The sequence below is a fragment of the Phaenicophaeus curvirostris genome, chromosome 30, assembly GCF_032191515.1.
Source record: "Phaenicophaeus curvirostris isolate KB17595 chromosome 30, BPBGC_Pcur_1.0, whole genome shotgun sequence".
Taxonomy (NCBI): domain Eukaryota; kingdom Metazoa; phylum Chordata; class Aves; order Cuculiformes; family Cuculidae; genus Phaenicophaeus; species Phaenicophaeus curvirostris.
In genome coordinates, this window is record NC_091421.1 from 4,327,054 (window position 1) to 4,353,973 (window position 26,920).

At 66.1% G+C, this 26,920-nt stretch overlaps 3 protein-coding genes across 5 annotated transcripts in view; 2 read left to right on the top strand and 1 right to left on the bottom strand.

Moving 5' to 3' along the window:
- Positions 1-3,285: 3,285 nt before the first annotated feature.
- TSFM (Ts translation elongation factor, mitochondrial) lies at positions 3,286-11,265 on the bottom strand. The gene is made up of 7 exons (XM_069878952.1): positions 11,135-11,265; positions 10,610-10,755; positions 9,887-9,906; positions 8,272-8,391; positions 8,052-8,171; positions 7,883-7,964; positions 3,286-5,456 (listed from the first exon to the last, which is right to left on the bottom strand). The coding sequence occupies exons 1-7, from the start codon at positions 11,263-11,265 to the stop codon at positions 4,975-4,977; spliced, it is 1,101 nt and encodes a 366-aa protein (XP_069735053.1). The 3' UTR covers positions 3,286-4,974.
- Positions 11,266-13,988: 2,723 nt separating this feature from the next.
- METTL1 (methyltransferase 1, tRNA methylguanosine) lies at positions 13,989-19,571 on the top strand. 3 transcript variants are annotated; one of them, XM_069878939.1, is made up of 6 exons: positions 13,989-14,087; positions 14,668-14,798; positions 16,646-16,830; positions 18,331-18,444; positions 19,163-19,264; positions 19,352-19,571. In XM_069878939.1, the coding sequence occupies exons 1-6, from the start codon at positions 14,002-14,004 to the stop codon at positions 19,481-19,483; spliced, it is 750 nt and encodes a 249-aa protein (XP_069735040.1). In that variant the 5' UTR covers positions 13,989-14,001; the 3' UTR covers positions 19,484-19,571. The 3 variants fall into 3 exon arrangements, with proteins under 3 accessions (XP_069735040.1, XP_069735041.1, XP_069735042.1); XM_069878940.1 differs by having other exon boundaries at positions 18,373-18,444; XM_069878941.1 differs by lacking the exon at positions 18,331-18,444.
- Positions 19,572-21,444: 1,873 nt separating this feature from the next.
- Positions 21,445-26,920, top strand: part of LOC138732385 (25-hydroxyvitamin D-1 alpha hydroxylase, mitochondrial-like) — a 37,697-nt gene continuing 32,221 nt past the window's right edge. The window contains exons 1-2 of the mRNA XM_069878981.1: positions 21,445-21,524; positions 24,308-24,498. Coding sequence (XP_069735082.1) covers positions 21,447-21,524; positions 24,308-24,498 — 269 coding nt within the window. The 5' untranslated portion in view covers positions 21,445-21,446. The remainder of the gene's footprint in view (positions 21,525-24,307; positions 24,499-26,920) is intronic.

The window sequence follows — 26,920 nt, forward strand, 5'->3', positions numbered from 1 at the left end:
GAAGGGGAAAAAGGGGGAGGGGGAAAAGGGGGAAAGGGAGGGGAGAAGGAGAAAGGGGGAAGGGGAAAAGGGGGAAGGGGAAAAAGGGGGGAAGGGGAACGGGAAGGGAAAAGGGGGGAAGGGAAAAAGGGGAGAAGGGGAAAAAGGGGGGAAGGGGAAAAAGGGGGGAAGGGGAAAAAGGGGGGAAGGGGAAAAGAGGGAAGGAGAAAGGGGGGAAGGGAAAAAGGGGGGAAGGGAAAAAGGGAGGAAGGGAAAAAGGGGGGAAAGGGAAAAAGGGGGGAAGGGAAAAGGGAGGAAGGAGAAAAGGGGGAAGGGGAAAAAGGGGGGAAGGGGAAAAGGGGGGAAGGGAAAAAGGGGGGAAAGGGAAAAAGGGGGGAAAGGGAAAAGGGAGGAAGGAGAAAAGGGGGAAGGGGAAAAAGGGGGGAAGGGGAAAAGGGGGGAAGGGAAAGTGAAGGGAAAGGGGGGAAAGGGAAAAGGGGGTAAGGGAAAGGAGGGGAAGGGGAAAGGGGGAAGGGGAAAAGGGGGGAAGGGGAAAGGGTGGAAGTGGAAAGGGGGGAAGGAAAAGGGGAGAAGGAGAAAAGGGAGAAGGGAATTGCATTTAAAAAAAGGAATTTGGGGTAAAAAGGATTTTGGGGAGAAAGAGGAGGAATCATGGTGTAAAAAGGACTTGGGTGAAAAGAAAGGAATCTGGGGTCAATAAGAAGGAATTTGGGGTGAAAATAAGGATTTGGCAGAGAAACAGGAGGGATTTGAGGTAAAAAGGAAGAATTTGGGATAGATATGAGGAATTTGGGGTGGAAATAAAGATTTTGGGAAGAAATGGGGGAGTTTGGTATGAAAATGAGGATTTTGGGAAGAAACAGGGAGAGCTTGGTGTGAAAACAAGGATTTTGCAGAGAAATAGGAGGATTTGGGGGTCAAAAATGAGGAATTTAGAGTAAAGTAAGAGGAATTGGGATGAAAAAGAAGGAATCTAGGTTCAAATAGGAGGATTCCGGGGTCAGAGAGGAGGAATTTGTGCAAAACAGGAGGAATTTGGGGTGAAAACCAGGATTTCTGGGAGAAATAGGGATTTGGGGTAAAAAAGGAGGAATTTGGGGCAAGACAAGAGGAATTGAGGGTGAAAAGGGAGGAATTTTGGGTAAAAGAGGAGAAATTTGGGGTGAAAAACAAGGACTTGGGTGAAAATGAAGGAATCTGGGGTCAAGGAGAAGGAATTTGGGGGAGAAACAGGAGGAGTTTGAGGTAAAAAGGAAGAATATGGGATAAATATGAGGAATTGGGTGAAAAGGAAGGAATTTAGGGTGAAAATAAGGATTTTGGGAAGAAATAGGGGGGATTTGGTGTGAAAATGAGAATTTTGTGGAGAAATAGAAGGATTTTGGGGCCAAAAAGGAGGAATTTGGGGTAAAATAGGAGGAATTGGGGTAAAAGGGAAGGAATCTGGGTTCAAACAGGAGGATTCCGGGGTGAGAGAGGAGGAATTTGGGGAGAAAATAAGGATTTCTGGGAGAAATAGGGATTTGGGGTGAAAAAAGGAGGAATTTGGGACGAGCCAAGAGGAACTGGGGGGCGAAAAGGGAGGCATTTGGGGTGAAAAGGGTGGAATTTTGGATAAAAGAGGAGGAATTGGGGGTGAAAACGAGGGGTTTGGGGTGAAACAGGAGGAATTGGGGGGGGGGAGGGGAGCGAGAGGCCCCGCCCCCCGGAAGTGACGCGGCCCCACGTGACCAGGCGCTCGGCGAGGTAAACAGGGGCCCCCCCCTCCCCCCCAGGGCCCTGTGACACCCCAACACCCCCCCCCCCAATTCCCCTCACTGGGAACCCTGCCCCCCCCCCATCATAGACCCCCCCCTCCCCCCACAGTGACCCCTTGCCCCCCCCCACTGTCACTCCTGTCCCTCCGTGACCCCCCCAACCCTTTCCCCCCACCCCCTATGACCCCCCCCCACTGTGACCCCTGCCCCCTTATGATCCCCCCACCCCTCCATGACCCCTTGCCCCCCCCCCAGACCCCCACCCCTTATGGCCCCATGAACACCCCCATTCCTTGTCCCCTGTGACCCACCCCCACCCCTGCATGAACCCCCCACTCTGATCCCTGCCCCCCTATGACCCTCCCAACCCCTATCCCACCCCCCATTCCCCCCACTCCATGATGCCCCCCCATGACCCCCCTCACTGTGACCCCTGCCCCCCCGTGAACCCCCCATTCCTCCATGTCTTATCCCCCTGTGACCCCCCCCACTGTGACCCCCCCCTCACTGTGACCCTTGGCCTCCTATGACCCCCCCATATGACCCCCCCTGACCCCACCCCCTATAGCCCCCATGAACCCCCCATTCCCCCACCCCAACTGTGACCCCTGCCCCCCATGACCCCCCACCCCTCCTTAACCCCCCTCACTGTGACCCCTGCCCCCCCGAGCCCCTATGGCCCCCAGGAACCCCCTATTCCCCCATCCCTTACCCCCCTGTGAACCCCCCCCCCACTATTCCCCCCCCCACCCTTGCCCCCTATGACCCCCCCTTACATGACCCCTTGCCCCCCTACCCCTATGGCCCCCATGAACCCCCAATCCCTTACCTTACCCCCCTGTGACCCCCCCCCACCCCATCCCCCCCCCAACTGTGACCCATGACCCCCCCCACCCCCCTCCTTAACCCCCCCCGAGCCCCCATGGCCCCCATGAACGCCCCATTCCCCCATCCCTTACCCCCCGTGACCCCCCCACTCCATTCCCCCCCTTCCAACTATGACCCCTGCCCCCCATGACCCCCCAACCCCTCCTTAACCCCCCCCGAGCCCCTATGGCCCCCATGAACCCCCCATCCCTTACCCCCCTGTGACCCCCCCACCCCATTCCCCCCCCCAACTGTGACCCCTGCCCCCCATGACCCCCCCACCCCCCTCCTTAACCCCCCCTGAGCCCCTATGGCCCCCATGAACCCCCCATTCCCGCACCCCTTACCCCTCTATGACGCCCCCCGCAGCCTGTGGGCTTTGGGGGGGCACAGGGGGGGTTTCCATGTTTTAGGGGGGGGGGGTCACGGGGGTCACCGCCCGGTTCAAGTAATCCCGGACAGGCTGTGCCGCCGGCCTGTGCCCGGTTACTTGGCCCGGGAGGCGGCCCGAGGCATCGCTGAGGGGGGGCCGGGGGGGCCCAGAGCTGGGGGGGGGGGGGTCTGTCACCCATTCCCTACCCCCCCCCCTCATTTTTGGACCAGTTTGCCATTAAAAACCAGTAGAAAATCCCACCCCCCCCCTCCAAGAGCGACCAGCAGCTCCTCCACCATCTTTATTCTCGGCCCCCCAGATTGCAGGGGGGGTCACAGTGTGTCCCCCCCCCCAGCCCCACATCGGCTCAGGGGGGCAGCATCTGCTGTAGGTTGTCTGTCCGTGGGTCCGTCTGTCCGTCAGGGCTCGCTGGGGGGCTGGGGTGTCCCTAGGTCTGTCTGTGGGGCTGTCTGTGGGTCTGTCCTCTCTGTGGGGCTGGCTGGGGCTCTCTGCTTTCCATGGGTCCGTCTGTCAGTCTGTCCGTGGGTCAGGACTCACTGTGAGGCTGCCTGGGGCTCTCTGCTGTCCATGGGTCTGTCTGTGTGTCTGTCCTCACTGTGGGATTGGCTGAGGCTCTTTGCTGTCCGTGTGTCCGTCCGTGGATCCATCCGTGGGTCAGGACTCACTGTGGAGCTGGCTGGGGCTCTCGTCTTTCCGTGAGTCCGTCTGTCCATAGCTCCATCCTCACTGTGGGGCTGGCTGGGGGTCTCTGCCATCTGGGGGTCCATCCATGGGTCTGTCCATAGGTCTGTCCTCACTGTGGGGCTGGCTGGCGCTCTCTGCTTTCCATGGGTCCGTCTGTCAGTCTGTCCGTCTGTGGCTCCATCCTCACTGTGAGGCTGGCTGGGGCTCTCTGCCGTCCATGGGTCTGTCCTCACTGTGGGATTGGCTGGGGCTCTTTGCTGTCTGTGTGTCCGTCCATGGATCCATCCATGGGTCAGGACTCACTGTGGAGCTGGCTGGGGTTCTCGTCTTTCCGTGAGTCCGTCTGTCCATGGGTCTATTCTCCCTGTGGGGCTGCCTGGGGCTCCCTGCTGTCTGTGGGTCTGTCCGTGTGTCCGTCTGTGGGTCCATCCATGAGTCTGACCTCACTGTGGGGCTGCCTGGGGCTCTCTGCTGTCCGTGTGTCCTTCTGTGGATCCATCCATGGTTCAGGACTCACTGTGGGGCTGGCTGGGGGTCTCTGCCGTCTGTGGGTCCATCCATGGGTCTGTCCTCACTGCGGGGCTGCCTGGGGCTCTCTGCTGTCCGTGGGTCCATCTGTGGGTCTGTCCATGGGTCCATTCTCCCTGTGGGGCTGGCTGGGGCTCCCTGCTATCCATGGGTCTGTCCGTGCATCTGTCTGTGGGTCCATCTGTGAGTCTGTCCTCACTGTGGGGCTGGCTGGGGCTCTCTGCTGTCTGTCCATCTGTCCATGGGTCCATCCTCCCTGTGGGGCTGGCTGGGGCTCCCTGCTGTCTGTGGGTCTGTCCATGTGTCCGTCTGTGGGTCCATCCATGAGTCTGACCTCACTGTGGGGCTGGCTGGGGGTCTCTGCCATCTGTGGGTCCATCCATGGGTCTGTCCGTAGGTCTGTCCTCACTGTGGGCCTGGCTGGCGCTCTCTGCTTTCCATGGGTCCGTCTGTCAGTCTGTCTGTGGGTCCATCCTCACTGCGGGGCTGGCTGGGGCTCTCTGCTGTCCGTAGGTCCGTCTGTGGATCAGGTCTCACTGTGGGGCTGGCTGGCGCTCTCTGCTCTCTGTGGGTCCATCTGTCAGTCTGTCTGTGGGTCCATCCTCACTGTGGGGCTGGCTGGGGGTCTCTGCTGTCCGTGGGTCCTTCCGTGGATCCGTCCATGGGTCTGTCCTCAACTGTGGGCCTGGCTGGTGCTCTCTGCTCTCCGTGGGTCCGTCTGTCAGTCTGTCCGTGGGTCCATCCTCACTGCGGGGCTGCCTGGGGCTCCCTGCCGTCCGTGTGTCCGTCGGCGGGTCCCTCGGCGGGCACATCGGCGGGCGCGGTGGCGGCGTGGCGGTCTCCGCAGCGGAACCGCAGGAAGTCTCTGACGGCCAGGCCGCGCTGGCGCAGGAGCTGCGCCACGGCCAGCGTGGGCTGCAGCAAGAAGCCCTGGGCCAGCAGCCGCGGCTCGTCCTCGCCGCGCGGCTCCTCGGCCTGCGCCGAGCCCAGCGCGGCGGGCGCCAAGCCCACCACGTGCTGAGCCAGCTGGCGCCCCAGCTCCTCCAGCCGCGCCGCCTCGCTCGCCTCGCCGGCCACGCAGGCCACCAGCGCCCCGTAGGTGCCCGTGGCCACCGCTCGGCCCGCGGCCGCCGGCCGCCCGTGGGCGTACGCGCCGATCAGCCCGGCCCGCGCCGGCACCCGCAGCCAGGCCGCCCGCCGCAGCAGCACCCGCTCGCCCAGCTTGGCTGCAACGGAGAGAGCGCTCGGAGCGGGGGGGAACCCCTGCGCCCCAAGACTGCACCCCCACATCCGCACCCCCAGACCTGCACCCCCAGATCCGCACCCCCAGATCTGCACCCCCAGATCTGCACAACCCCTGCACCCCCAGATCGGCACCCCCAGACCAGTACAACCTCTGCACCCCCACATCTGCACCCCCAAGCCTGCACAACGCCTGCACCCCCAGATCTGCACGCCCAGACCTGCACAAGCCCTGCACCCCCAGATCCGCACCCCCAAGCCTGCACAACCCCTGCACCCCCAGACCCCCCCCTCAAACCTGCACAACCCCTGCACCCCCAAACCCGCAGAGCCCCTGCACCCCCAGATCGGCACCCCCAGACCTGCACAATCCCTGCACCCCCAAATCCGCATTCCCTGATCTGCACAATCCCTGCACCCCCAGATCCACACTCCCAGATCTGCAACCCCAGTCTGCACCCCCTGAACTGCACAACCCCTGCACCCCCAGATCCACCCCCCGAAACCTGCACAATCCCTGCACCCCCAGATCGGCACCCCCAAACCTGCACCCCCTAGATCTGCACCCCGAGACCTGCACAACCCCTGGCACCCCCAGATCGGCACCCCCAGACCTGCACAACCCCTGGCACCCCCAGATCGGCACCCCAGACCTGCACAACCCCTGGCACCCCCAGATCGGCACCCCCAGACCTGCACAACCCCTGCGCCCCCAGACTGCACCCCCAGATCCGCATCCCCAAGCCTGCACAACCCCTGCACCCCCAGATCAGCACCCCCAGCCCTGCACAACCCCTGCGCCCCCAGACCCCCGCCTCAAACCTGCACAAACCCCTGCACCCCCCAAACCCGCAGAGCCCCTGCACCCCCAGATCGGCACCCCCAGACCTGCACGACCCCTGCATCCCCAGATCAGCACCCCCAGACCTGCACAACCTCTACACCCCGAGATCGGCACCCCCAGACCTGCACAGCCCCGGCACCCCCAGATCCACCCCACCAAGCCTGCACAACCCCCCTGGCACCCCCAGATCTGAACCACCCCAGATCCGCACCCCCAGTCTGCACAACTCCTGCACCCCCAAACCCGCAGAGCCCCTGCAGCCCCAAACCTGCAACCCCAGATCCACACCCCCAGACCTGCACAACCCCTGCACCCCCAGATCCGCATCCCCAAGCCTGCACACCCCCTGCACCCCCAGATCGGCACCCCCAAACCTGCACAATCCCTGTACCCCCATATCCGCAGCCCCTGATCTGCACAACCCCTGCACCGCCACATCCACACCCTTAATCTGCACCCCCAAACCTGCACCCCCAGATCTGCACAACCCCATGCCCCTAGATCCGCACCCCTAATCTGCACCCCCAAACCTGCACAACCCCAGCACCCCCAGATCCGCATCCCCAAACCTGCGACCCCACATTTGCACCCCCAGATCTGCACCCCCAAACCAGTACCCTGTCTGCGCTCCCTGATCTGCACAACCCCAGCACCCCTAGATCCACCCCCCACCTGTACCCCAAATCTGCACCCCCAAACCTGCACAAACCCAGCGACTCCAGATCCACCCCCCCAAACCTGCACCCCCCGATCCTGCACCCCTTGATCTGCACAACCCCTGCACCCCCAGATCCACACCCCGAAACCAGCACAACCCCTGCACCCCTAGATCCGCACCCCCAAACCTGTACCCCCAGATCCACATCCCCAAACCTGCACCCCTAGATCCACCCCCCAAAACCTGCACCCCCAGTCTATACTCCCAGATCCGCACCCCAAACCTTCACAAACCCTGCACCCCCAGATCTGCACCCCTAAACCTGCACAACTCCAGCACCCCTAGATCCGCACCCCTAATCTGCACCCCCAAACCTGCACAATCCCAGCACCCCTAGATCCACACCCCCAAATCTGCACCCCCAAACTATACCCCCAGATCTGCACAACCCCAGCACCCCCCAATCTGCCCCCCCAATCTACCCCTCAGCACCCCTAATGCTTCACGCCCCCCCAATCTGGGACCCCCAGCACCCCCAATCTGCCCCCTAATCTACTACCCAGCACCCCTAATGCTTCACACACCCCCAATCTGGGACCCCCAGCACCCCTAAATCTGCGTCCCCCCCCAATCTGGGACCCTCATCACCCCAAATCCGCACCCCCTTTATCTGGGACCCCCAAATCTGCACTCCCCGCTCTGCCCCCCCAGTCCATTTTACCCCCCCAAGGGGGTTTCCTATCCCCCTCAGACAGTTTCTCACCCCTCAAAGTGATCTCTGACCCCCCAAAAGCAACTTCTACCCCCTAGGGTCATCCTCTCCCCCCTTAAAGCTTCCTGCCCCCCCAAAAGGGCCCCCCCTCCCCCCAATATTGCCCCCCTCCCCCCAATTTTGCCCCCCCCCTCACTGGTTGCCACCGCGATGTGATCACTGAGCAGCTCCCCCTGCTCTGTCCGCAGCTGCGCCAGCTCCTCCTCGCTCAGCAGATGCTGCAAGATTGGGGGGGGGGTTTGATTTAGGGGGGGGTCTAGAGAAGTTTTGGGGGGGTCCAGCCCCCTTTTGAACCCCCCCCTCACCTTGGAGCAGGTTGGGGGTGCGGGGGTGGCGCGGCACAGCGCCAGGGTGCTCAGCACCGCCTGCTCCACCACGCGCTGGAAATCCACCGTCCTCGCCACGAAATCCGTCTCGCAGTTCACCTGGGAGAGGAGAAAACGCAACAATGACCCCCCCCAAACCACAAGTCTCGGGGTGAGAGACACACGCCACCCCCCCCAAAAAAAAAAAAAAACTACCCACCTCTACCATGGCGGCCGCGGGACCCTCGCGCAGGAGCCCCACGAGCCCCTCGCTGCCCCCCGGCTCGGCCGCGCGAAGGATGCCGAGGCGCCGCGCCTCCTCCTGCAGCCAGGCCTCCGCCTGGAGGGCACGGGGGGGCAATTAGGGGGGTTGGGGGGCAAATTGGAGGGGTTGAGGGGTTAAATTAAAGGGAGTGAGGGGCAAATTGGGGGATTAGGAGGGCAGATTGGGGGGTTGGGGGACTAAGTTGGGGGGTCGGGACAAATTTGGGGAGGTTGGGGGGCAAATTGAGGGGTTAGGGAGGCCGATTGGGGGGTTGAGGGACTAAATTGGGGGGGGTGGAGCAAATTTGGGGAGGTTGGGGGCAAATTCGGGAAGGTTGGCGGGTTAAATTAGGGGGAGTGAGGGGCAAATTGGGGGGGTTAGGAGGGCAGATTGGGGGGTTGAGGGACTAAATTGGGGGGGTTGGGGCAAATTTGGGGGGGTTGGGGGGCAAATTAGAAGGGTTATATTAGAGGGATGCAGGGATTCAACCCAAGGGCACTAGGATTGAGGGGCAAATAAAGGCATTGGGGGTTAAATTAGGGGGTTGGGGGTTAAATTAGGGGGATTGAGGGGTCAATTAGGGCAGATTGGGGGGTTAGGAGGGCAGATTGGGGGGGTCGGGGCAAATTTGGGGGGGTTGGGGGCAAATTGAGGGGGTTGAGGGGTTAAATTAGGGGGATTGAGGGGCAAATTGGAGGGTTAGGAGGGCAGATTGGGGGGTTGAGGGACTAATTTGGGGGGCTTGGGGCAAATTGAGGGGGGTCATGTTAGAGGGATGCAGGGGTTCAACCCTGGGGCACTGGGGGTGGGGGGGCAAATAAGGGCATTGGGGGTTAAATTAGGGGGTTGGGGGGTTAAATTAGAGGGATGCGGGGGCTAAATTGGGGGGCATTGAGGGGTGGGGGGCAAATTAGGGGGAACTGAGGGGTAGGGGGCAAATTAAAGAACTGGGGGTCAGACTTGGGAGTTGGAAGGGCAAATTGAGGGGCATTGGGGGGGTAAATTTGGGGAGCTGGGGGCAAAGGGGGGAGAATCATGGGGTGGGGGCAAATTAGGGAGAGGGAAGAGCAAATGAGGGCATTTAGGGGTTAAATTAGGGGGGTGGGGGGCAAATTGGGGGGGTTGGGGGTAAATTAGGTGAATGATGGCTTAAATTGGGGGGTTGGGGAGAAATCCAGGCATTGGGGGGGGGCAAATTAGGGGGGGTTGGGGGGGGTTCTAGCCCCCCCCCCCCAAAGTTTGCTCCAGCCCCCGCTATAACCTGTGCCCCCCACCTGCTGGAGACCCCCCCCCAGCTCCCCCCACCTCCAAGCTCCACACCCCCCTGCGCCCCCCCCAAGAAGCACCCCCCCCCCCAGGCTGTTCTCCCCCCATCTACTGGAGACCCCCCAAAGCCCCGCACCCCCCTATGCCCCCCACACCTGCCGCAGCCCCCCCCCCCGCAGCCCTATGTCCCCCCACCTTCCTGCAGCCCCATAACCACCTGTGCCCCCCCCACCTGCTGGAGCCCCCCCAAACCCTATACCCCCCATGCCCCCCAGCTGCTGCAGCCCCCCCGTGACCCCCCCACCTGCTGCAGCCCCCCAAACCCTGTACCCCCCAACTTGCTGCAGCCCCCCCGTGCCCCCCCCACCGGCTGCAGCCCCCCCAAACCCCATACTCCCCGTGCCCCCCACCTGCTGCAGCCCCCCCATGCCCCCCCACCTGCCGCAGCCCCCCCACCTGCTGCAGACCCCCCCAAAGCCCTTGCCCCCCAGTACTCCCCCACCTGCTGCAGCCCCCCCAAAACCCTATACCCCCCATACCCCCCAGCTGCTGCAGACCCCCTGTGACCCCCCCACTTGCTGCAGCCCCCCCAAACCCTGTACCCCCCAACTTGCTGCAACCCCCCCATGCCCCCTCCACCTGCTGCAGCCCCCCCACAGCCCCTTGCCCCCCCATACTCCCCCATCTGCTGCAGCCCCCTCCAAACCCCATACCCCCCGTGACCCCCCACCCCCTGCTGCAGCCCCCCCAGCTGCTACAGCCCCCCGTGCCCCCCCAGCTGCTGCAGCTCCCCCCGTGACCCCCGCACTTGCTGCAGCCCCCCCAAACCCTATAGCCCCCAACTTGCTGCAGCCCCCACGTGTCCCCCCCACCTGCTGCAGCCCCCCCAAAACCCATATCCCCCCCATGCCCCCCACCTGCTGCAGCCCCCCCCATGACCCCCCAGCTGCTGCAGCCCCTCCAAACCCCATGCCCCCCGTGTCCCCCACCTGCTGCAGCCCCCCCAAACCCTGTACCCCCCCCCCACCTGCTGCAGCCCCCCCCCCGCAGCGCTCCAGCGCCGCCCGGCACTGCATCACGGGCAGCCCCGTTCTCCTCCGCAGCTCCAGCAGCGCCGCCTTGTCCAGCGCCCGCGCGGGGGGGGCCACGCGGAACCACCGCGAGGGGGGGGGCCTGCGGTGGGGGGGGGGGGGGGGCGTGGAGAGAGAGAAAGAGAGGGGGGGGGGCGGTGAGAGATGGGGGGGTCGTGAAGTGGAGGGGATGGATCTTAAAGAGGGGTCCCGGAGGGGGAGGCCCCGGTTGGGGCGGGGGGGAGCCCCGAAGGCGGTAGGAGTCTCGGGGCGGGGGGGGGAGTGAGGGGGGGGGTTGGAACCTGGAATATGGGGGACCCGGGGGGAAGGGGCCCGGTTGGGGGGGGGCCGCGGGAGTGGGGGGGTTCTCTCTTTGGGGGATGTCCCGCTCGGGGAGGGTCCCGGGGGGCTTTCCCGGCTGGGGGAGGGTGTCCCGGTTAGGGGGGGATGGGGGGGGGGGTGTCCCGGTTGGGGTCCGGTACCCGCGCCGCCCCCCAGGCCGCTCCCAGCACCGCGCGCTGCATCCCCGGTCCCGTCCGCTCGCGGCGCGCCGCGATGACGTCACGCGCCTCCCGCGCGTGGGAACGAAGAGGGCGTGTCTGTGTGACGTCATCCTGGCGCGACGGCGCCGCCGCGCGATTGGCTGGGAAAAGGGCGGGAAAACCCTGGGAACCGCGGGGACTCCCCAGGGTCCCAGTGCCCCCCACCCAGTGTCCCCAGACCAGTGTCCCCAGCTCCATCCCAGTGCTCCCAGACCAGTCCCAGTGTCTCCAGACCAGCGCCCAGTGCCCCCAGCTCCTTCCCAGTGTCCCCTGCTCTGTTCCAGTGCTCCCAGACCAGTCCCAGTGTCCCCAGCTCCATCCCAGTGCTCCTAGACCAGTCCCAGTGTCCCCTACTCCATCCCAGTGGCCCCAGCTCCATCCCAGTTCCTCTAGACCTGTCCCAGTGGCCCCAGACCAGTGTCTCTAGCTCCACCCCAGAGCCCCAGACTAGCCCCCAGTGTCCCCAGCTCCATCCCACTGTCCCCAGACCAGTCCCAGTGTCCCCAGCTGCACCTCCAGTGTCCCCTTTCTCTTCCCAGTGACCCCAGCTCCATCCCAGTGTCCCCAGCTGCACCTCCAGTGTCCCCAGACCAGTCCCAGTGTCCCATGTCCCCCTGTCCCCCATCCCCCTTCACCATGTCCCCTGGCCACTGGCCACTTGTCCTGCTGTCCCCCATCCCCATGACCCCTGTCCCCTGTCTCCCCATCCTCATGTCCCCCTGTCCTCGTCCCCATGTCCCCTGTCCCCATGATCCCCTCCCCATGTCCTCTGTCCCCCTGTCCCCATCCCCTGTCCCCATGTCCCCCTGTTCCATCCCCTTGTCCCCCTGTCCCCATGTCCCCTGCCCCCCTGTCTCCTGTACCCCTGTCCCCCTGACCCCCATCTCCCTGTCCTGCTGTCCTCATGTCCCCTGTCCACATGTCCCCCTATCCCCACCCCCTTGCTCCCCACCCCTGTCCCCATGCCCCCCTGTCCTCATGTCCCCTTGTCCCCCTGCCCCCCTCCCCATGTCCCCTGGCCAGCACCCCCCCCCCCAGCCCCATTCCAGGATAATCAATAACTGGGGGGGGGTGACTCCCTGTCTCCCCCCCCCCCCCGGGGGGTCCCTCGGGGCTAATGAACAACCGGCCTGGGCCACCAACCCCCCCACACCCCCCCGGCCCCCCCTGGACCCCGGCCACCCACGTCACCTCCTGCGTCACCGGGTTAATGCAGCACTGGGGGGCAGGGGACAAGGGACAAGGGGGGGGACAAGGGGGGTACTGGGGGCAATAGGAGAACTGGGAGGCACTGGGAGGGCAACAGGAGCACTGGGAGTAATGGGAGGCACTGGGAGTGGAAACAGGAGCACTGGGAGGCACTGGGAGGGGAAACAGGCTCACTGGGAGTAATGGGAGGCACTGGGAGGGGAAATAGAAGCACAAGGGGGTACTGGGGTCACTGGAGGCACTGGGGGGCAATAGGAGCGTGGGGAGCAGTAGGAGCACTGGGAGCACTGGGGTCACTGGGAGCACTGGGGTCACTGGGAGGCACTGGGGGCAATAGGAGCACTGGGAGCACTGGGGTCACTGGGAGCACTGGGGGGCAATAGGAGCACTGGGAGCACTGGGGTCACTGGGAGCACTGGGGGCAATAGGAGCACTGGGAGCACTGGGGTCACTGGGAGCACTGGGGGGCAATAGGAGCACTGGGAGCACTGGGGTCACTGGGAGCACTGGGGGCAATAGGAGCACGGGGGGGGCAATAGGAGTGCTGGGGTCACTGGGAGCACTGGGGGGCAATAGGAGCACTGGGAGCACTGGGGTCACTGGGAGCACTGGGAGCACTGGGGGGCACTGGGGGTACTGAGGGGGCAATAGGAGCACTGGGGAGGGCACTGGGGGACACTGGGAGCACTGGGGAAGGCACTGGGAGTATTGGGAGTTCTTGGGGGACACTGGGAGCAGTAGGGAGCAGTAGTGATGGCACTGGGAGGGCACTGGGAGTACTGGGACCACTGGGGTTCCCCCCACGCGCCGTTCCCGGCCCTCGTTGCACAACCCCCCCCCCCCCGCCCTTCTCAGAAATCGCCCCTGAAAACCACAGCCCAACCCCCCCCCGCCCGGTGCCGGGAACTGGGGGAACTGGGAGCACTGGGGGGGGGGTGGAGGTGGCAGAACTGGGATGGCTGAGGGGGGCTGGGAGCACTGAGGGGGGATGACGGGGGGAACTGGGAGAACTGGGGGCACTGGGGGGATAGAGGAGGTGGGGGGATGGGGGGAACTGGGAGCACTGGGGGAACTGGGGGGGATTAGGAGACTGGAGAGGGCGGGGACAACAGGGGAAACTGGGGGGCTGCAGGGGCGGGGGGACTGGGGGAAACTGGGAGCACTGGGAGGACACTGGTTGCGCTGGGAGGACGTTGGTTACACTGGGAGGCACTGGGAGGCAGTTGGGGGCACTGGTTGCACTGGGAAGCACTGGGAGGCGCTAGGAGGCATCGTGGGGCACTGGTTGCACTGGGAAGCACTGGTTTCACTGGGAGGCACTAGAAGCACTGGGGGGCGCTGGGAAGGCACTGGTTGCACTGGGGGGCACTGGAGGGCATTGGTTACACTGGCAGGACATTTTATTGGTTGCATCGGGAGGCACTGGGAGCACTGGGAGGCAATAAGAGGCGCTGGGGAGCACTGGTTTCACTGGGAGGCCCTGTGGCCCCTGGGGTCACGTGGTGTCTCGGGGGCGGGGCTTGCCCCCCGCACGCTGACGTCATTTCTCGGCGCCGCGAGGTGACGTCACGGCGCGCGCCGCCGCCGCCCGGCTCACCATGGCGGCGGAGGTGGCGGCCCCGCAGAAGCGCTTCTACCGGCAGCGCGCGCACGCGAACCCGCTAGCCGATCGCGGGCTGCGGCAGTGAGTGCGGGACAAGGCCCCACGGGGTACCCCGGGACCGGGAACCGCCGCCCCCCCGGGACGGTGACCCTCTCCCCGGGACCCGCCCCCCCCCCCCCCCTCTCGGGACCAGGACCCACTCCCCCTCTCGGGACCAGGACCGCCCCCCCCCTCAACCCATAGGGAACGGGACCCGCCCCTGCCCCCGGGACCAGGACCGGGAGCCGCCCCCTTCCTCGGGCCCATGACCACCCCCCGCCTTCTCGGAACCGGGAACCCCCTTCCTCGGGACAGAGCCACCCCCGCTCTCCCCGCTCGGGACCGGGACCCGGACCGGGAACTGCCCCCCCCTCCCCCTCCCGCGGCACCGGGAATCGCCTCCCCTCCCCCCACCCGGGACTGGGAACCGACCCCTCCCCCCGGGACCGGGCCTCGAGTCTCGGGACCGCTCCCCTATTGCCCCGGGAGCCCCCACCTCCGAGCCCCCCCCCCCCCCCCCACCCGGCTTTGCCCCAGGACCCCCCCATCCCGTTTCTGTTTCCTTCCCGGTGCGCCCCCCGCCCCCGCGTGACACCCCCGCCCCCCCCCGCTGCCCCCCCAGCCCCCCCCGCCCGCAGGACATGGACTGGGCCGAGCTCTTCCCGGATTTCTTCCCACCCGCCGCCCCCCCCGGGCAGCCGCCCCCCCGCGTCGAGTTCGCTGACCTGGGCTGCGGCTACGGGGGACTCCTGGGTGAGGGGGGGGAGAGAGGGGGGGGCTCCTGGGTGAGAGGGGGGAGAGGGGGGACTCCTGGGTGAGGGGGGTGGAGAGAGGGGGTTGCTTCTAGGTGAGGGTGGGGAGAGGGGGGGGGCCTCCTGGGTGAGGGGGGGGGGAAAGGGGGGGCTCCTGAGTGAGGGGGTGGGAGGGGGGTGCTTCTGGGGAAGAGGGGGGGCTCTAGGGGGTGAGGGAGGGGCAGGCTCCTGGGGAAGGGGGAGGGAGAGTGAGGGGGGGGGCTCCTGAGTGAGATTTGGGGAGATGGGGGGCTCTTGCGGGAGAGGGGGGGTTCTTGGGAGGGGGGCTCCTGGGGGAGGGGGGGGAAGGGTGGTCTTGGGGGGGGGTACAGTGGGGGTGCCATCCGGGGGTCCCTTGCCCCCTCCCCCAGTGTTGCTGTGATTCCCCTTCGTGTTGTCCCCCTCCCCCCCCCATCCCTGTCCCCCCACAGTGGCGCTGTGACCCTGCCATCTCCCCCCCGACCCCGTCACCCCCAGTGGCCCTGCTTGTCCCTGTGTCCCCTCCTCAGTGACACTCTTCTCCCCCATAACCCTGTGTCCCCTCTCTATGGTGCTGGACCCCCCCCAGTCTGTCTGTCACTCCCCCCAGCATGTCCCCCCCCAGTGGCGCTGTCCCCCATGTTCCTGCTGTGTCCCCCCCAAGTGGCGCTGTCCCCCCTTTTCATGCTGTATCCCCCCCTCCTCTGACCCCGTGTCCCCCCCAGTGACGCTGTCCCCCGTGTTCCTGCTGTGTGTCCCCCTGCAACCCTGTGTCCCCCCCAAGTGACGCTGTCCCTCCTGTTCCTGCTGTGTCCCCCCCCTCTGACCCTGTGTCCCCCCCAGTGGTGCTGTCACCCCTGTTCCTGCTGTGTCCCCCCCCGCCTCTGACCCTGTGTCCCCCCCGACCCTGTGTCCCCCCACCAGTGATGCTGTCCCCCTTTTCCTGCTGTGTCCCCCCACTCTGACCCCGTGTCCCCCCTGTTCCTGCTGTGTCCCCCCCACTCTGACCCCGTGTCCCCCCTGTTCCTGCTGTGTCCCCCCCACTCTGACCCCGTGTCCCCCCTGTTCCTGCTGTGTCCCCCCCTCTGACCCTGTGTCCCCCCTGTTCCTGCTGTGTCCCCCCCTCTGACCCTGTGTCCCCCCTGTTCCTGCTGTGTCCCCCCCTCTGACCCTGTGTATCCCCCCTCTGACCCCCTGTCCCCCCCAGTGGTGCTGTCCCCCTGTTCCTGCTGTGTCCCCCCCACTCTGACCCTGTGTCCCCCCCGTTCCTGCTGTCCGTGTCCCCCCCCGTTCCTGCTGTCCGTGTCCCCCCCCGTTCCTGCTGTCCGTGTCCCCCCTGTTCCTGCTGTGTCCCCCCTCCTCTGACCCCGTGTCCCCGCCCCGACCCTGTCCCCCCCCCAGTGGCGCTGTCCCCCCTGTTCCTGCTGTGTCCCCCCCGACCCCGTGTCCCCCCCAGTGGCCCTGTCCCCCCTGTTCCTGCTGTGTCCCCCCAACTCTGATCCCATGTCCCCCCCAGTGACACTGTCCCCCTGTTCCTGCTGTGTCCCCCCCCGACCCCGTGTCCCCCCCCCCAGTGACTCTGTCCCCCCCCCTGTTCCTGCTGTCCCCCCCATCTCTGACCCTGTGTCCCCCCATCTCTGACCCTGTGTCCCCCCATCTCTGACCCTGTGTCCCCCCATCTCTGACCCTGTGTCCCCCCTCTCTGACCGTGTCCCCCCCCCTCTGACCCCCTGTCCCCCCCCTGTTCCTGCCGTGTCCCCCCCCCTGTTCCTGCCGTGTCCCCCCCCCTCTGACCGTGTCCCCCCCCCCCGACCCCCTGTCCCCCCCCAGTGGCGCTGTCCCCGCTGTTCCCGGGGTCGCTCATGCTGGGGCTGGAGCTTCGGGCCAAGGTGGCGGCGTTCGCGGGGCAGCGGCTGCGGGCGCTGCGGGCGGCTCGGCCCGGCGCCTTCGGCAACGTGGCGGTGCTGCGGGGCAACGCCATGAAACACCTGCCCCACTTCTTCTGCAAGGGCCAGGTGGGCACCCCGAAACCCCCGGCACCCCAAAACCCCTCAGAGCCCCCCCCCCAACTCCCCTCAGAGCCCCCCCAAATACCTGGGACAACCTCAGCCCCTCCTCGAGCTCCTGGGACACCCTCAGCCCCCCCCCCCAAAACCCCCTGGGAGCGCCCCCCAACTCTTGGGGCACCCCCAGTCTCCCCTCAAACCGCCTGGGAGCCCCCCCAAATTCCTAGAACACTCCCAGCCCCCCCAAACCCTCAAGGAACCCCCTGAAATTAGCAGGATGCTTTCAGCCCCCCCCAAGTTCCTGGGATAACCTCAGCCCCCCCCCCCAAACCCTCTAGGAACCCTCCCAAATTAGCGGGACGCTCTCAGCACCCCCCCAAAGTTCCTGAGACACCCTCAGCCTCCTCTCAAACTCCTGGGAGCCCCCCCAAATTCCTGGGACACTCTCAGCCCCCCCCAAATTCATGGGGCACCCTAAGCCCCCACCCCAACCACCTGGGAGACCCTCCCCAAATTCCTGGGACACTCTCAGTCCCCCCCAAATTTGTGGGGCACCCTAAGCAACCCCCCTAAACCACCTGGGAGCCCCTCCAAATTCCTGGGACACTCTCAGCCCCCCCCAAATTTGTGGGACACCCTAAGGCCCCCACCAAACCCCCTGGGAGCCCCCCCATATTCCTGGACACTCTCAGTGCCCCCCCAAATTTCTGAGACACCCTCAGCCTCCTCTCAAACTCCTGGGAGCCCCCCAGATTCCTGGGACACTCTTAGCCCCCCACAAATTTGTGGGACACCCTAACCCCCCTCCCCAAACCCCCTGGGAGCCCCCCCAAATTCCTGGGATACTCTCAGCCCCGCCCCAAAGTTCCTGAGATGCCCTCAGCCTCCTCTCAAACTCCTGGGACGCCCCCAAATTCCTGGGACACCCCCAGCCCCACCAAATTCCTGAAAGTCTTACCCCAAATTCTTGGGATACTCCTAGCAGCCCCCCCCCCCCCGCAATTTCTAGCACACCCAAGCGCCCCCCCAAGCCCCTGGGACCTCCCCAGAGCCCCCCTGAAACCCTAGGACCCCACACCCCGAGGCCCCCCCCAAACCCCTGGGATGCCCCCCACCTCTATGACCCCTTGACTGGTCTGTGTACACTTTTTTTTTTTGGGGGGGGGGGTGTGGTTGCTTTTTAGGGGGGTGTCTGGGTGCCTTGGAGTGGGGGGGTTGTGCTTATCAGGGGGGTCTATGGGTGCCTTTTTGGGGTGGGGGGGCAGCTCCAATTTTGGGGGGGGGAATGATGCTTTTTGGGGGTTGTGCCTGATGGGATATGGGGGGGGCTGTGTGTGCCCTGAACATCTTTTGGGGGGGGGGGGCTATGGTTGCTCTTTGGGGGGGTGGGTGCTGTTTGGGGGTGCAGGTGCCTCTCTTGGTGGGGGGTGTGGAGGTCTGTGTGCTCGAGGGGGGCCTGTGGGTCTGTGGCCCCCCCCACTAACCCCCCCGTGCCCCCCCCCACCCCAGCTCTCCAAGCTGTTTTTTCTCTTCCCCGACCCCCACTTCAAGCGCCCCAAACACAAGTGGCGAATCATCAGCCCCGCGCTGCTCGCCCAGTACGGCTACGTCCTGCGCCCAGGGGTGAGACCCCCCCCTCAAAGACACCCCCCCTCAAAGAACCCCCCCCCGACGGGCCCCCCAAGTCTGCTCTGGACCCCCCCCCCCCTCAATCTGCAACCCCCTTGCTATGACCTCCCCCCCGACCCCTAATAAACCCATACCCCAACTTTCGGTGGGACCCCCCCCCATCCTCAGGATCCCCCGCCTTGGGTGTCAAACATCCCCCCCTACACCCCCACCCCGTGGTCCCCAGACCCCCCCATGCCCCCCCCCTCCCTTGTCCCCCCCCCATTTCCCTACCCCACGGTTCTTGGGGTGGGGACAGTTTCTCACTGTGCGGGTCCCCCAATAATGAGGGTGCCCCCAGTGGGACTCTGGGTGCCCCCAGGACAGCCCCCCCCCCCCCCCCCCATCCTATTGCTCCCCCCAACCTCCATGTCCCCAGTTCCCTCCAGTGTCCCCCTGGGGCTAGGAAATGAGGGGGGGGTGCCCCCCACGGGGACTCTGGGTGCCCCAGGACACCCCCCCCTCATCCTATGACCCCCCCAAATCCCCCCCTCTCACCTCAATCCTTAATCCCTCGCTATGTCCCCAACCCTCCAGTGTCCCCCGGGTACCCCCAGGACTGGAAGACGAGGGGGGATTTCTCACTGTGGGGGGGGGGAGGGGAAGAGTTCTGCTTGGCCGGGGGGGTGTCCCTATTAACGGGGTGCCCCCCCCTCGATTTGGGGGTGCGCAGGGGCTGGTCTACACGGTGACCGACGTCCCAGAGCTCCACGAGTGGATGGTGACGCATTTTGGGGAGCACCCGCTCTTCGAGGCGGTGCCACCAGAGGAGTTGGTGAGAAACGAGGGGGGGTTATTTTTGAGGGGGGGGGGGTCTATGAAGGCGCTGACCCCCCCTTTTTGTGTGTGTGTCCCCCCCCAGGAGGCCGATCCGGTGGCGGCGCTGCTGGCCACGGCCACCGAGGAGGGTCGCAAGGTGCAACGTGCCGGCCGCCCCGTCTTCCCCGCTGTCTTCCGACGCTGCCAGGACCCCGATCCGGGGGGGGCACTTTGAGGAGGGGGGGGAGCCCTAAAAAAAGGGGTAGGGGACCCTTTTGTCCCCCCCCAACCCCTCCACTTTGTAATAAAGCCACCAGCGCATCCACACGTCTGTGTTCATCTGGCTGCGCCGACAGGGGGATTGGAGGGGGGGGGGTCAGGAATTGCCCCCCCCGGGGATAATTTGGGGGTGGCAGGGTCATTAATTGCCACCCCCGGTTAATTGTGCAGGGGGGGTGTCAGTAATTGCCCCCCTTCAGGAATATGGGGGGGGGTGTCAGGAGTTGTCCCCCCTGGTTATTTGGAGACGGGGGTCAGGAATTGCCCCCCCTGGATAATTTGGGGGTGGTGGGGTCACTAATTGCGCCTCCCTCCCCCCCCCCGGTTAATTGCATGTGGGGGGTGTCAGTAATTGCCCCCCCCCCCCGGTAATTTTGCAGGATGGGGTCAGGAATTGCCCCCCTTCGGTAAATTGGGCTGGGGGTGTCAGGAGTTGTTCCCCCTGGTTATTTGGGGGGGTTCTCAGAAATTGCCCCCCCTGGGTAATTTTTGTAGGGGGGGTGATATCAGGAATTGCCCCCCCTCAGTTATTTGGGGGGTGAGGGTGTCAGGAATTGCCCCCATGGGTAATTTGGGGGGGGGGGGGCATCAGGAATTGCCCCCCTCAAAGGCATTTGGGAGGGAACAGGAATTTCCCCCACCCAGGGTAGTTTGTGGGGGGTCAGAAATTGCCCCCCCCGGGGTAGTTTCTTTTTGGAGGGGGGGGGTTGTGTTCGTGCCTCAGTTTCCCCTGTGCCTCTGGGAAGGAAACCCCCGCGGGGGGGGGACGGGGGGTGGTTTCCAGGCGCTGGCGCTTCCGGTGGCGCAACTGGGAGTTCCCAGGAATGGGGGGGGCACCCCCATAACCCCCCCCAGTATGGGACTGGGAAGGGGGGGGGGGGTTGTCCAGGCCCTCCCAGTGCCCCCAGTTTGGGGTGCTGGGAACTAGTATGGGACTGGGATGGGGGGGGCTAAACATGTCCCCCCACTCTCCCAGTGAGCCCCAGCTTGGGATGTACTGGGAACCAGTATGGGACTGGGATTGGGGGGGCTAAACGTGTCCCCCCACCCTCCCAGTGTCCCCCAGTTTGAGGGTGTTGGAAACCAGTATGAGACTGGGGGATGGGGGGGCAGGTGTGTGTTTGCAGTGCTCCCAGTTTAGGGGTGCTGGGAACCAGTATGGGACTGGGTTTGGGGGGGCTAAACGTGTCCCCCCACCCTCCCAGTGTCACCCAGTTTGAGGGTGTACTGGGAACCAGTATAACACTGAGATGGGGGGGGAGCAATTCTTTCCCCTCATTCCCCAGTGTCCCCCAGTTTGGGGGTGCTGGGAACCAGTATGGGACTGAGATGGGGGGGGCTAAACGCGTTCCCCCACCCTCCCAGTGCCTACCAGTTTGGAGACGTTGGGAACCAGTATGGGACTGGGATGGGGGGGGCTAAACATGTCCCCCCCTACCCTCCCAGTGTCCCCCAGGGACTGGGACGGGAGGGGGCGGAGTCTCCAGGAGGCCACGCCCCCTCCGTCCCTTCCCGCGCTCTCATTGGCTGAGACGCTCCCTTTATGCAAATGAGATCGGAGTGGGCGGGGTTTGTTGGGGAGGGGGCGTGGCCAAGCCTAATGCGACGAATGGGCGTTAGATAAGGGGGCGTGGCCAGACCGCGAGGGGGCGTGGCCAGCGCGGCTCCACGTGGGCGCTTATAAAGGCGCCGGCGCTGCCCGCGGTTCATTCGAGGCTCGGGCCGCGGTTCCTCACGGTTCCTCCCCGGGTCCCCCCCGTGTCCCCCCACCCACCCACCCCGGTCCCGCCATGCCTCCCAGCCTCCGCCTGCCCTCCCTGGCCCCGCTGCTGCTGCGGCGCCGCCTGCCCGAGCCGGGGGGGGCCCCCCCCGCCCCCCCGCGCCGCCGCCCCCGCCCCGCGCCCCTCGGCCTGGCCGACATGCCGGGGCCCAGCCCCGCCGCCTTCCTCTACGAGCTGTTCTGCCGGGGGGGGCTGCGCCGGCTGCACCACCTGCAGGTAACGGCCGCGGGGACGGGGGGGACCCGGCAGCGCCGCCCCGGGGCTGGGGGGGGGGACATAGGGACCCCGGGGCCACCGCCCCGGGGGCTGGAGGGGACAGGGAGCCCCATCTGCCACCACCATGGGGCTTGGGGACACCGGTGCCACCGCCCCGGGGGCTGGAGGGGACATAGAGACCCTGGTGCCACCGCCCCGGGGGCTGGAGGGGACATAGAGACCCTGGTGCCACCGCCCCGGGGGCTGGAGGGGGCATAGAGACCCTGGTGCCACCGCCCCGGGGGCTAGAGGGGATGGGGGGACGCATCTGCCACCACCCCGGGGCTTGGGGACCCCGGTGCCACCGCCCCGGGGGCTGGAGGGGACGGGGGGGACCCGTCTGCTACCACTTGGGACCCCGGTCTCACCACCTTGAGGCTTGGAGACTCCGGTGCCACCATTCCAGGGGCTAGAGGGGACACAGGGATGCGTCTGCCACCGCCCTGGGGCTTGGGGACCCCGTTTTCACCTCCCCGGGGCTTGACAAGGACAAGGAGATCCTGATGCCACCACCCCGGGGCTTGGGGACCCCGGTGCCACCGCCCCGGGGGCTGGAGGGGATGGGGGGACCCGTCTGCCACCACTTGGGACCCCGGTCTCACCACCTTGGGGCTTGGAGACCCCGGTGCCACCATTCCAGTGGCTAGAGGGGACATAGGGACCCCGGTGCCACCACCTCGGGGGCTGGAGGGGACGGGGAGACCTGTCTGCCACCACCCTGGGGCTTGGGGACCCCGGTTTCACCTCCCCGGGGCTTGACAAGGACAAGGAGATCCCGGTGCCACCGCCCCGGGGACTGGAGGGGACATAGAGACCCTGGTGCCACCGCCCTGGGGACTGGAGGGGACATAGAGACCCTGGTGCCACCGCCCCGGGGGCTGGAGGGGACATAGAGACCCTGGTGCCACCGCCCTGGGGACTGGAGGGGACAGGGGGACCCATTTGCCACCACATGAGGACCCCGGTCTCACCACCTTGGGGCTTGGGGACCCCGGTGCCACCATTCCAGGCACTAGAGGGGACATAGGGACCCATTTGCCACCACTCTGAGGCTTGGGGACCCTGGTGCCACCACCCTGGGGGCTGGAGTGGGGACAGAAGAACCCTGGTCCCACTCTCTAGGACAGGAGGGGACAAGGGGGACCATGGTGCCACCACGCTGGGGCTTGGAGAGGTGACAGGGACCCCAATCTCGGTCCCCGGGGCTTGGAGGGGACAGAATGGGGCCAATGTCCTCAGGTCCCCAAGCTGAGGGTCTCATCATTGGGGTCACTGTGTCCCCAAGCTCGGGGTCCTTCTCCTGGGGTCCCCCTATCCCTTTCCTGGTGTCACCCTGTCCCCAGGTCCCCAAAGTGGAGGTCCCTTTCCTGAGGTCCCCCTGTCCCTATGTCCCCCCACGCTGGGGGTCCCATCATAGCATCCCCATGTCCCCAGGGTGGGGGTCCCATCACGGGGTCCACATGTCCCCAAGCTTGGGATCCCTTTCCTGGGGTCCCCATGTCCCCGAGGTGGGGGTTCCATCATGGAGTCCCCATGTCCCCAGGGTGGGGGTCCCATCACGGGGTCCCTGTCCTCAAGCTGGGGGTCCCATCACGGGGTCCCATGTCCCCAAGGTGGGGTTCTCTGTCCCCATGTCCCCAGGGTGGGGGTCCCATCACGGGGTCCCCATGTCCCCAAGCTTGGGATCCCTTTCCTGGGGTCCCCATGTCCCCGAGGTGGGGGTTCCATCATGGAGTCCCCATGTCCCCAGGGTGGGGGTCCCATCACGGGGTCCCTGTCCTCAAGCTGGGGGTCCCATCACGGGGTCCCATGTCCCCAAGGTGGGGTTCTCTGTCCCCATGTCCCCAGGGTGGGGGTCCCATCACGGGGTCCCCATGTCCCCAAGCTTGGGATCCCTTTCCTAGGGTCCCCGTGTCCCTGAGGTGGGGGTGCCATCACGAGTCCCCATGTCTCCAGGGTGGGGGTCCCATCATGGGGTCCCTTGTCCCCATGTCCCCAAGGTGGAGTTCTCTGTCCCCATGTCCCCAAGGTGGGGATCCCATCACGAGTCCTCATGTCCCCAAGGTGGGGTTCCCATCACGGGGTCCCTGTCCTCAAGCTGGGGGTCCCATCACGGGGTCCCTTGTCCCCATGTCCCCGAGGTGGGGGTCCCATCATGGAGTCCTCATGTCCCCGAGCTGGGGGTCCCATCATGGAGTCCTCATGTCCCCGAGGTGGGGGTCCCATCACGGAGTCCCCATGTCCCCGAGGTGGGGGTCCCATCACAGGGTCCCTCATCCTCATGTCCCCAAGGTGGGGGTCCCATCACGGGGTCCCTTGTCCCCATGTCCCCAGGGTGGGGATCCCATCACGGGGTCCCTTGTCCCCATGTCCCCAGGATGGGGGTCCCATCACGGAGTCCCTTGTACCCATGTCTTCAAGGTGGGGATCCCATCACGGGGTCCCTTGTCCCCATGTCCCCAGGGTGGGGGTCCCATCACGGGGTCCCCATGTCCCCAGGGTGGGGGTCCCATCACGGGGTCCCTTGTCCCCATGTCCCCAGGGTGGGGATCCCATCACGGGGTCCCTTGTCCCCATGTCCCCAAGGTGGGGATCCCATCACGGAGTCCCCATGTCCCCAGGGTGGGGGTCCCATCACGGGGTCCCTTGTCCCCATGTCCCCAAGGTGGGGGTCCCATCACGGGGTCCCTTGTCCCCATGTCCCCAGGGTGGGGGTCCCGTCACAGAGTCCCCATGTCCTGCAGGTGCAGGGCCGCGCGCGCTACGGGCCGGTGTGGAAGGCGAGCTTCGGTCCCATCCTGACGGTGCACGTGGCCGAGGCTGAGCTCATCGAGCAGGTTCTGCGCCAGGAGGGCCAGTTCCCCGTCCGCTCCCAGCTCTCCTCCTGGAAGGACTATCGGCTGTGCCGCGGGCACGCCTGCGGCCTGCTCACCGCGTCAGTGGGGCTGGGGGCTGCTCAGGGGGCTGGGGGCTGTGCAGAGGGGCTGGGGGCTCCGTACAGGAGGTCTAAGGGCTCCACTTGGGGGTCTGGGGGCTGTACAGAGGGGCTGGGGGCTCTGTACTGGGGGCTGGGGGCTGTGCAGAGGGGCTGGGAGCTGCACAAGGGGGTCTGGGGGCTCCACTTGGGGGTCTGGGGGCTGTACAGAGGGGCTGGGGGCTCCATACAGGAGGTCTAAGGGCTCCACTTGGGGGTCTGGGGGCTGTACAGAGGGGCTGGGGGCTCCATACAGGGGTCTGGGGGCTGTGCAGAGGGGCTGGGGGCTGCACAAGGGGGTCTGGGGGCTCCATACAGGGGACTGTGGGCTGTGCAGAGGGGCTGGGGGCTCCATACAGGGGTCTGGGGGCTGTGCAGAGGGTCTGGGGGCTCCATGCAGGGGACCGTGGGCTGTGCAGAGGGGCTGGGGGCTCCATACAGGAGGTCTAAGGGCTCCACTTGGGGGTCTGGGGGCTGTACAGAGGGTCTGGGGGCTGTGCAGAGGGGCTGGGGGCTCTGTACTGGGGTCTGGGGGCTGTGCAGAGGGGCTGGGAGCTGCACAAGGGGGTCTGGGGGCTGTGCAGAGGGGCTGGGGGCTCCATACAGGGGTCTGGGGGCTGTGCAGAGGGTCTGGGGGCTCCATGCAGGGGACCATGGGCTGTGCAGAGGGACTGGGGGCTCCATACAGGAGGTCTAAGGGCTCCACTTGGGGGTCTGGGGGCTGTACAGAGGGTCTGGGGGCTCCATACAGGGGTCTGGGGGCTCTGTACTGGGGTCTGGGGGCTGTGCAGAGGGGCTGGGGGCTGCACAAGGGGGGCTGGGGGCTCCATACAGGGGTCTGGGGGCTGTGCAGAGGGGCTGGGGGCTCCACTTGGGGGTCTGGGGGCTCCATACAGGAGTCTGGGTGCTGCACAGGGGGTCTGGGGGCTCCATACAGGGGTCCAGTGGCTGCGGATGGGAGTCTGGGGGCTCTACACAGGGGTCTAGGGGCTCCACTTGGGGGGCTGGGGGCTATGCAGAGGGGCTGGGGGCTCCATACAGGGGTCTGGGGGCTGCATACGGGAGTCTGGGGGCTCTACACAGAGTCTGGGGGCTGCGCAGAGGGGCTAGGGGCTCAACTTGGGGGTCTGGGGGTTGCGCAGAGGGGCTGGGGGCTCCACTTGGGGGTCTAGGGGCCGTGTAGAGGGGCTGGGGGGCTCCATCTGGGGGTCTGGGGGCTGTAGATGAGAGTCTGGGGGCTGTACTGAGGGTCTGGGGGCTCCGTACAGGGGGTCTGGGGGCTGCACAGGGGGTTTTAGGGGTTCCATGTGGGGGTCTGGGGGCTCCATGTGAGGGTTTGGGGGCTCCTTACAGGGATCTGGGGGCTCCACTTAGGGGTCTGGGGGCTCCACTTAGGGGTCTGGGGAGGGTCTGGGGTCCCTGGGGGGGGTTGGGATCCCACGTCCCAGGGTGGGGGGGGTCCCATCCCCCATGGTGGGGGCGGCGCTCGGGGCGCGGCGGGGGGTGAGTCAGGGTGAGTCAGGGGGGGCGCCCCACATCCTGCCCCACACCCTGCCCCACAGCCCCCCCCCCCCCCCAAACTCCACACCCTGCCCCCCAACCCCCTCTCTGCCCCACACCCTGCACCCCAACTCCTGCTCTGCCCCACATCCTGCCCCCCAACCACACACCCTGCACCCCAACTCCCTCTCTGCCCCCCAGCCCCCTCTGTGCCCCACACTGTGCCCCCCAACCCCACACTCAGCCCCCCAACCCCCTGCTCTGCCCCCCAACCACACATGCTGCCCCCCAACTCCCTCTCTGCCCCACACTCTGCCCCCCAACTCCTGCTCTGCCCCACATGCTGCCCCCCAACCCCACACCCTGCCCCCCAACTCCTGCTCTGCCCCCAACCCTGCCTCCCAACCCCCTCTCTGCCCCCCAACCCCCTCTCTACCCCACACTCTGCCCCCCAACTCCACACGCTGCCCCCCAACTCCTGCTCTGCCCCACATGCTGCCCCCCAACCCCCTCTCTGCCCCCCAACCCCGTCTCTGCCCCACACTCTGCCCCCCAACTCCCTCTCTGCCCCACTCTCTGCCCCCCAACCCCCTGCTCTGCCCCCCAACCCCCTCTCTGCCCCACACTCTGCCCCCCAACTCCTGCTCTGCCCCACACTCTGCCCCCCAACCCCACACGCTGCCCCCCAACCCCCTCTCTGCCCCCCAACCACACATGCTGCCCCCCAACCCCCTCTCTGCCCCACACTCTGCCCCCCAACTCCTGCTCTGCCCCCCACTCTGCCTCCCAACCCCCTCTCTGCCCCCCAATTCCCTCTCTGCCCCACACTCTGCCCCCCAACCCCCTCTCTGCCCCACACTCTGACCCCCAACTCCACACTCTG

Bases quoted from the DNA above. Each gene is read 5' to 3' on its own strand.
- METTL1 (XM_069878939.1), top strand. From the start codon at position 14,002: ATGGCGGCGGAGGTGGCGGCCCCGCAGAAGCGCTTCTACCGGCAGCGC. The intron at 16,831-18,330 runs GTGGGCACCCCG...CCCCCACCCCAG, and splicing joins ACTTCTTCTGCAAGGGCCAG to CTCTCCAAGCTGTTTTTTCT. The intron at 19,265-19,351 runs GTGAGAAACGAG...GTCCCCCCCCAG, and splicing joins CGGTGCCACCAGAGGAGTTG to GAGGCCGATCCGGTGGCGGC.
- TSFM (XM_069878952.1), bottom strand. From the start codon at position 11,265: ATGACGTCACACAGACACGCCCTCTTCGTTCCCACGCGCGGGAGGCGC. The intron at 8,172-8,271 runs GTGGGTAGTTTT...CTCCTCTCCCAG, and splicing joins CCGCGGCCGCCATGGTAGAG to GTGAACTGCGAGACGGATTT. The intron at 7,965-8,051 runs GTGAGGGGGGGG...CCAATCTTGCAG, and splicing joins CACCCCCAACCTGCTCCAAG to CATCTGCTGAGCGAGGAGGA.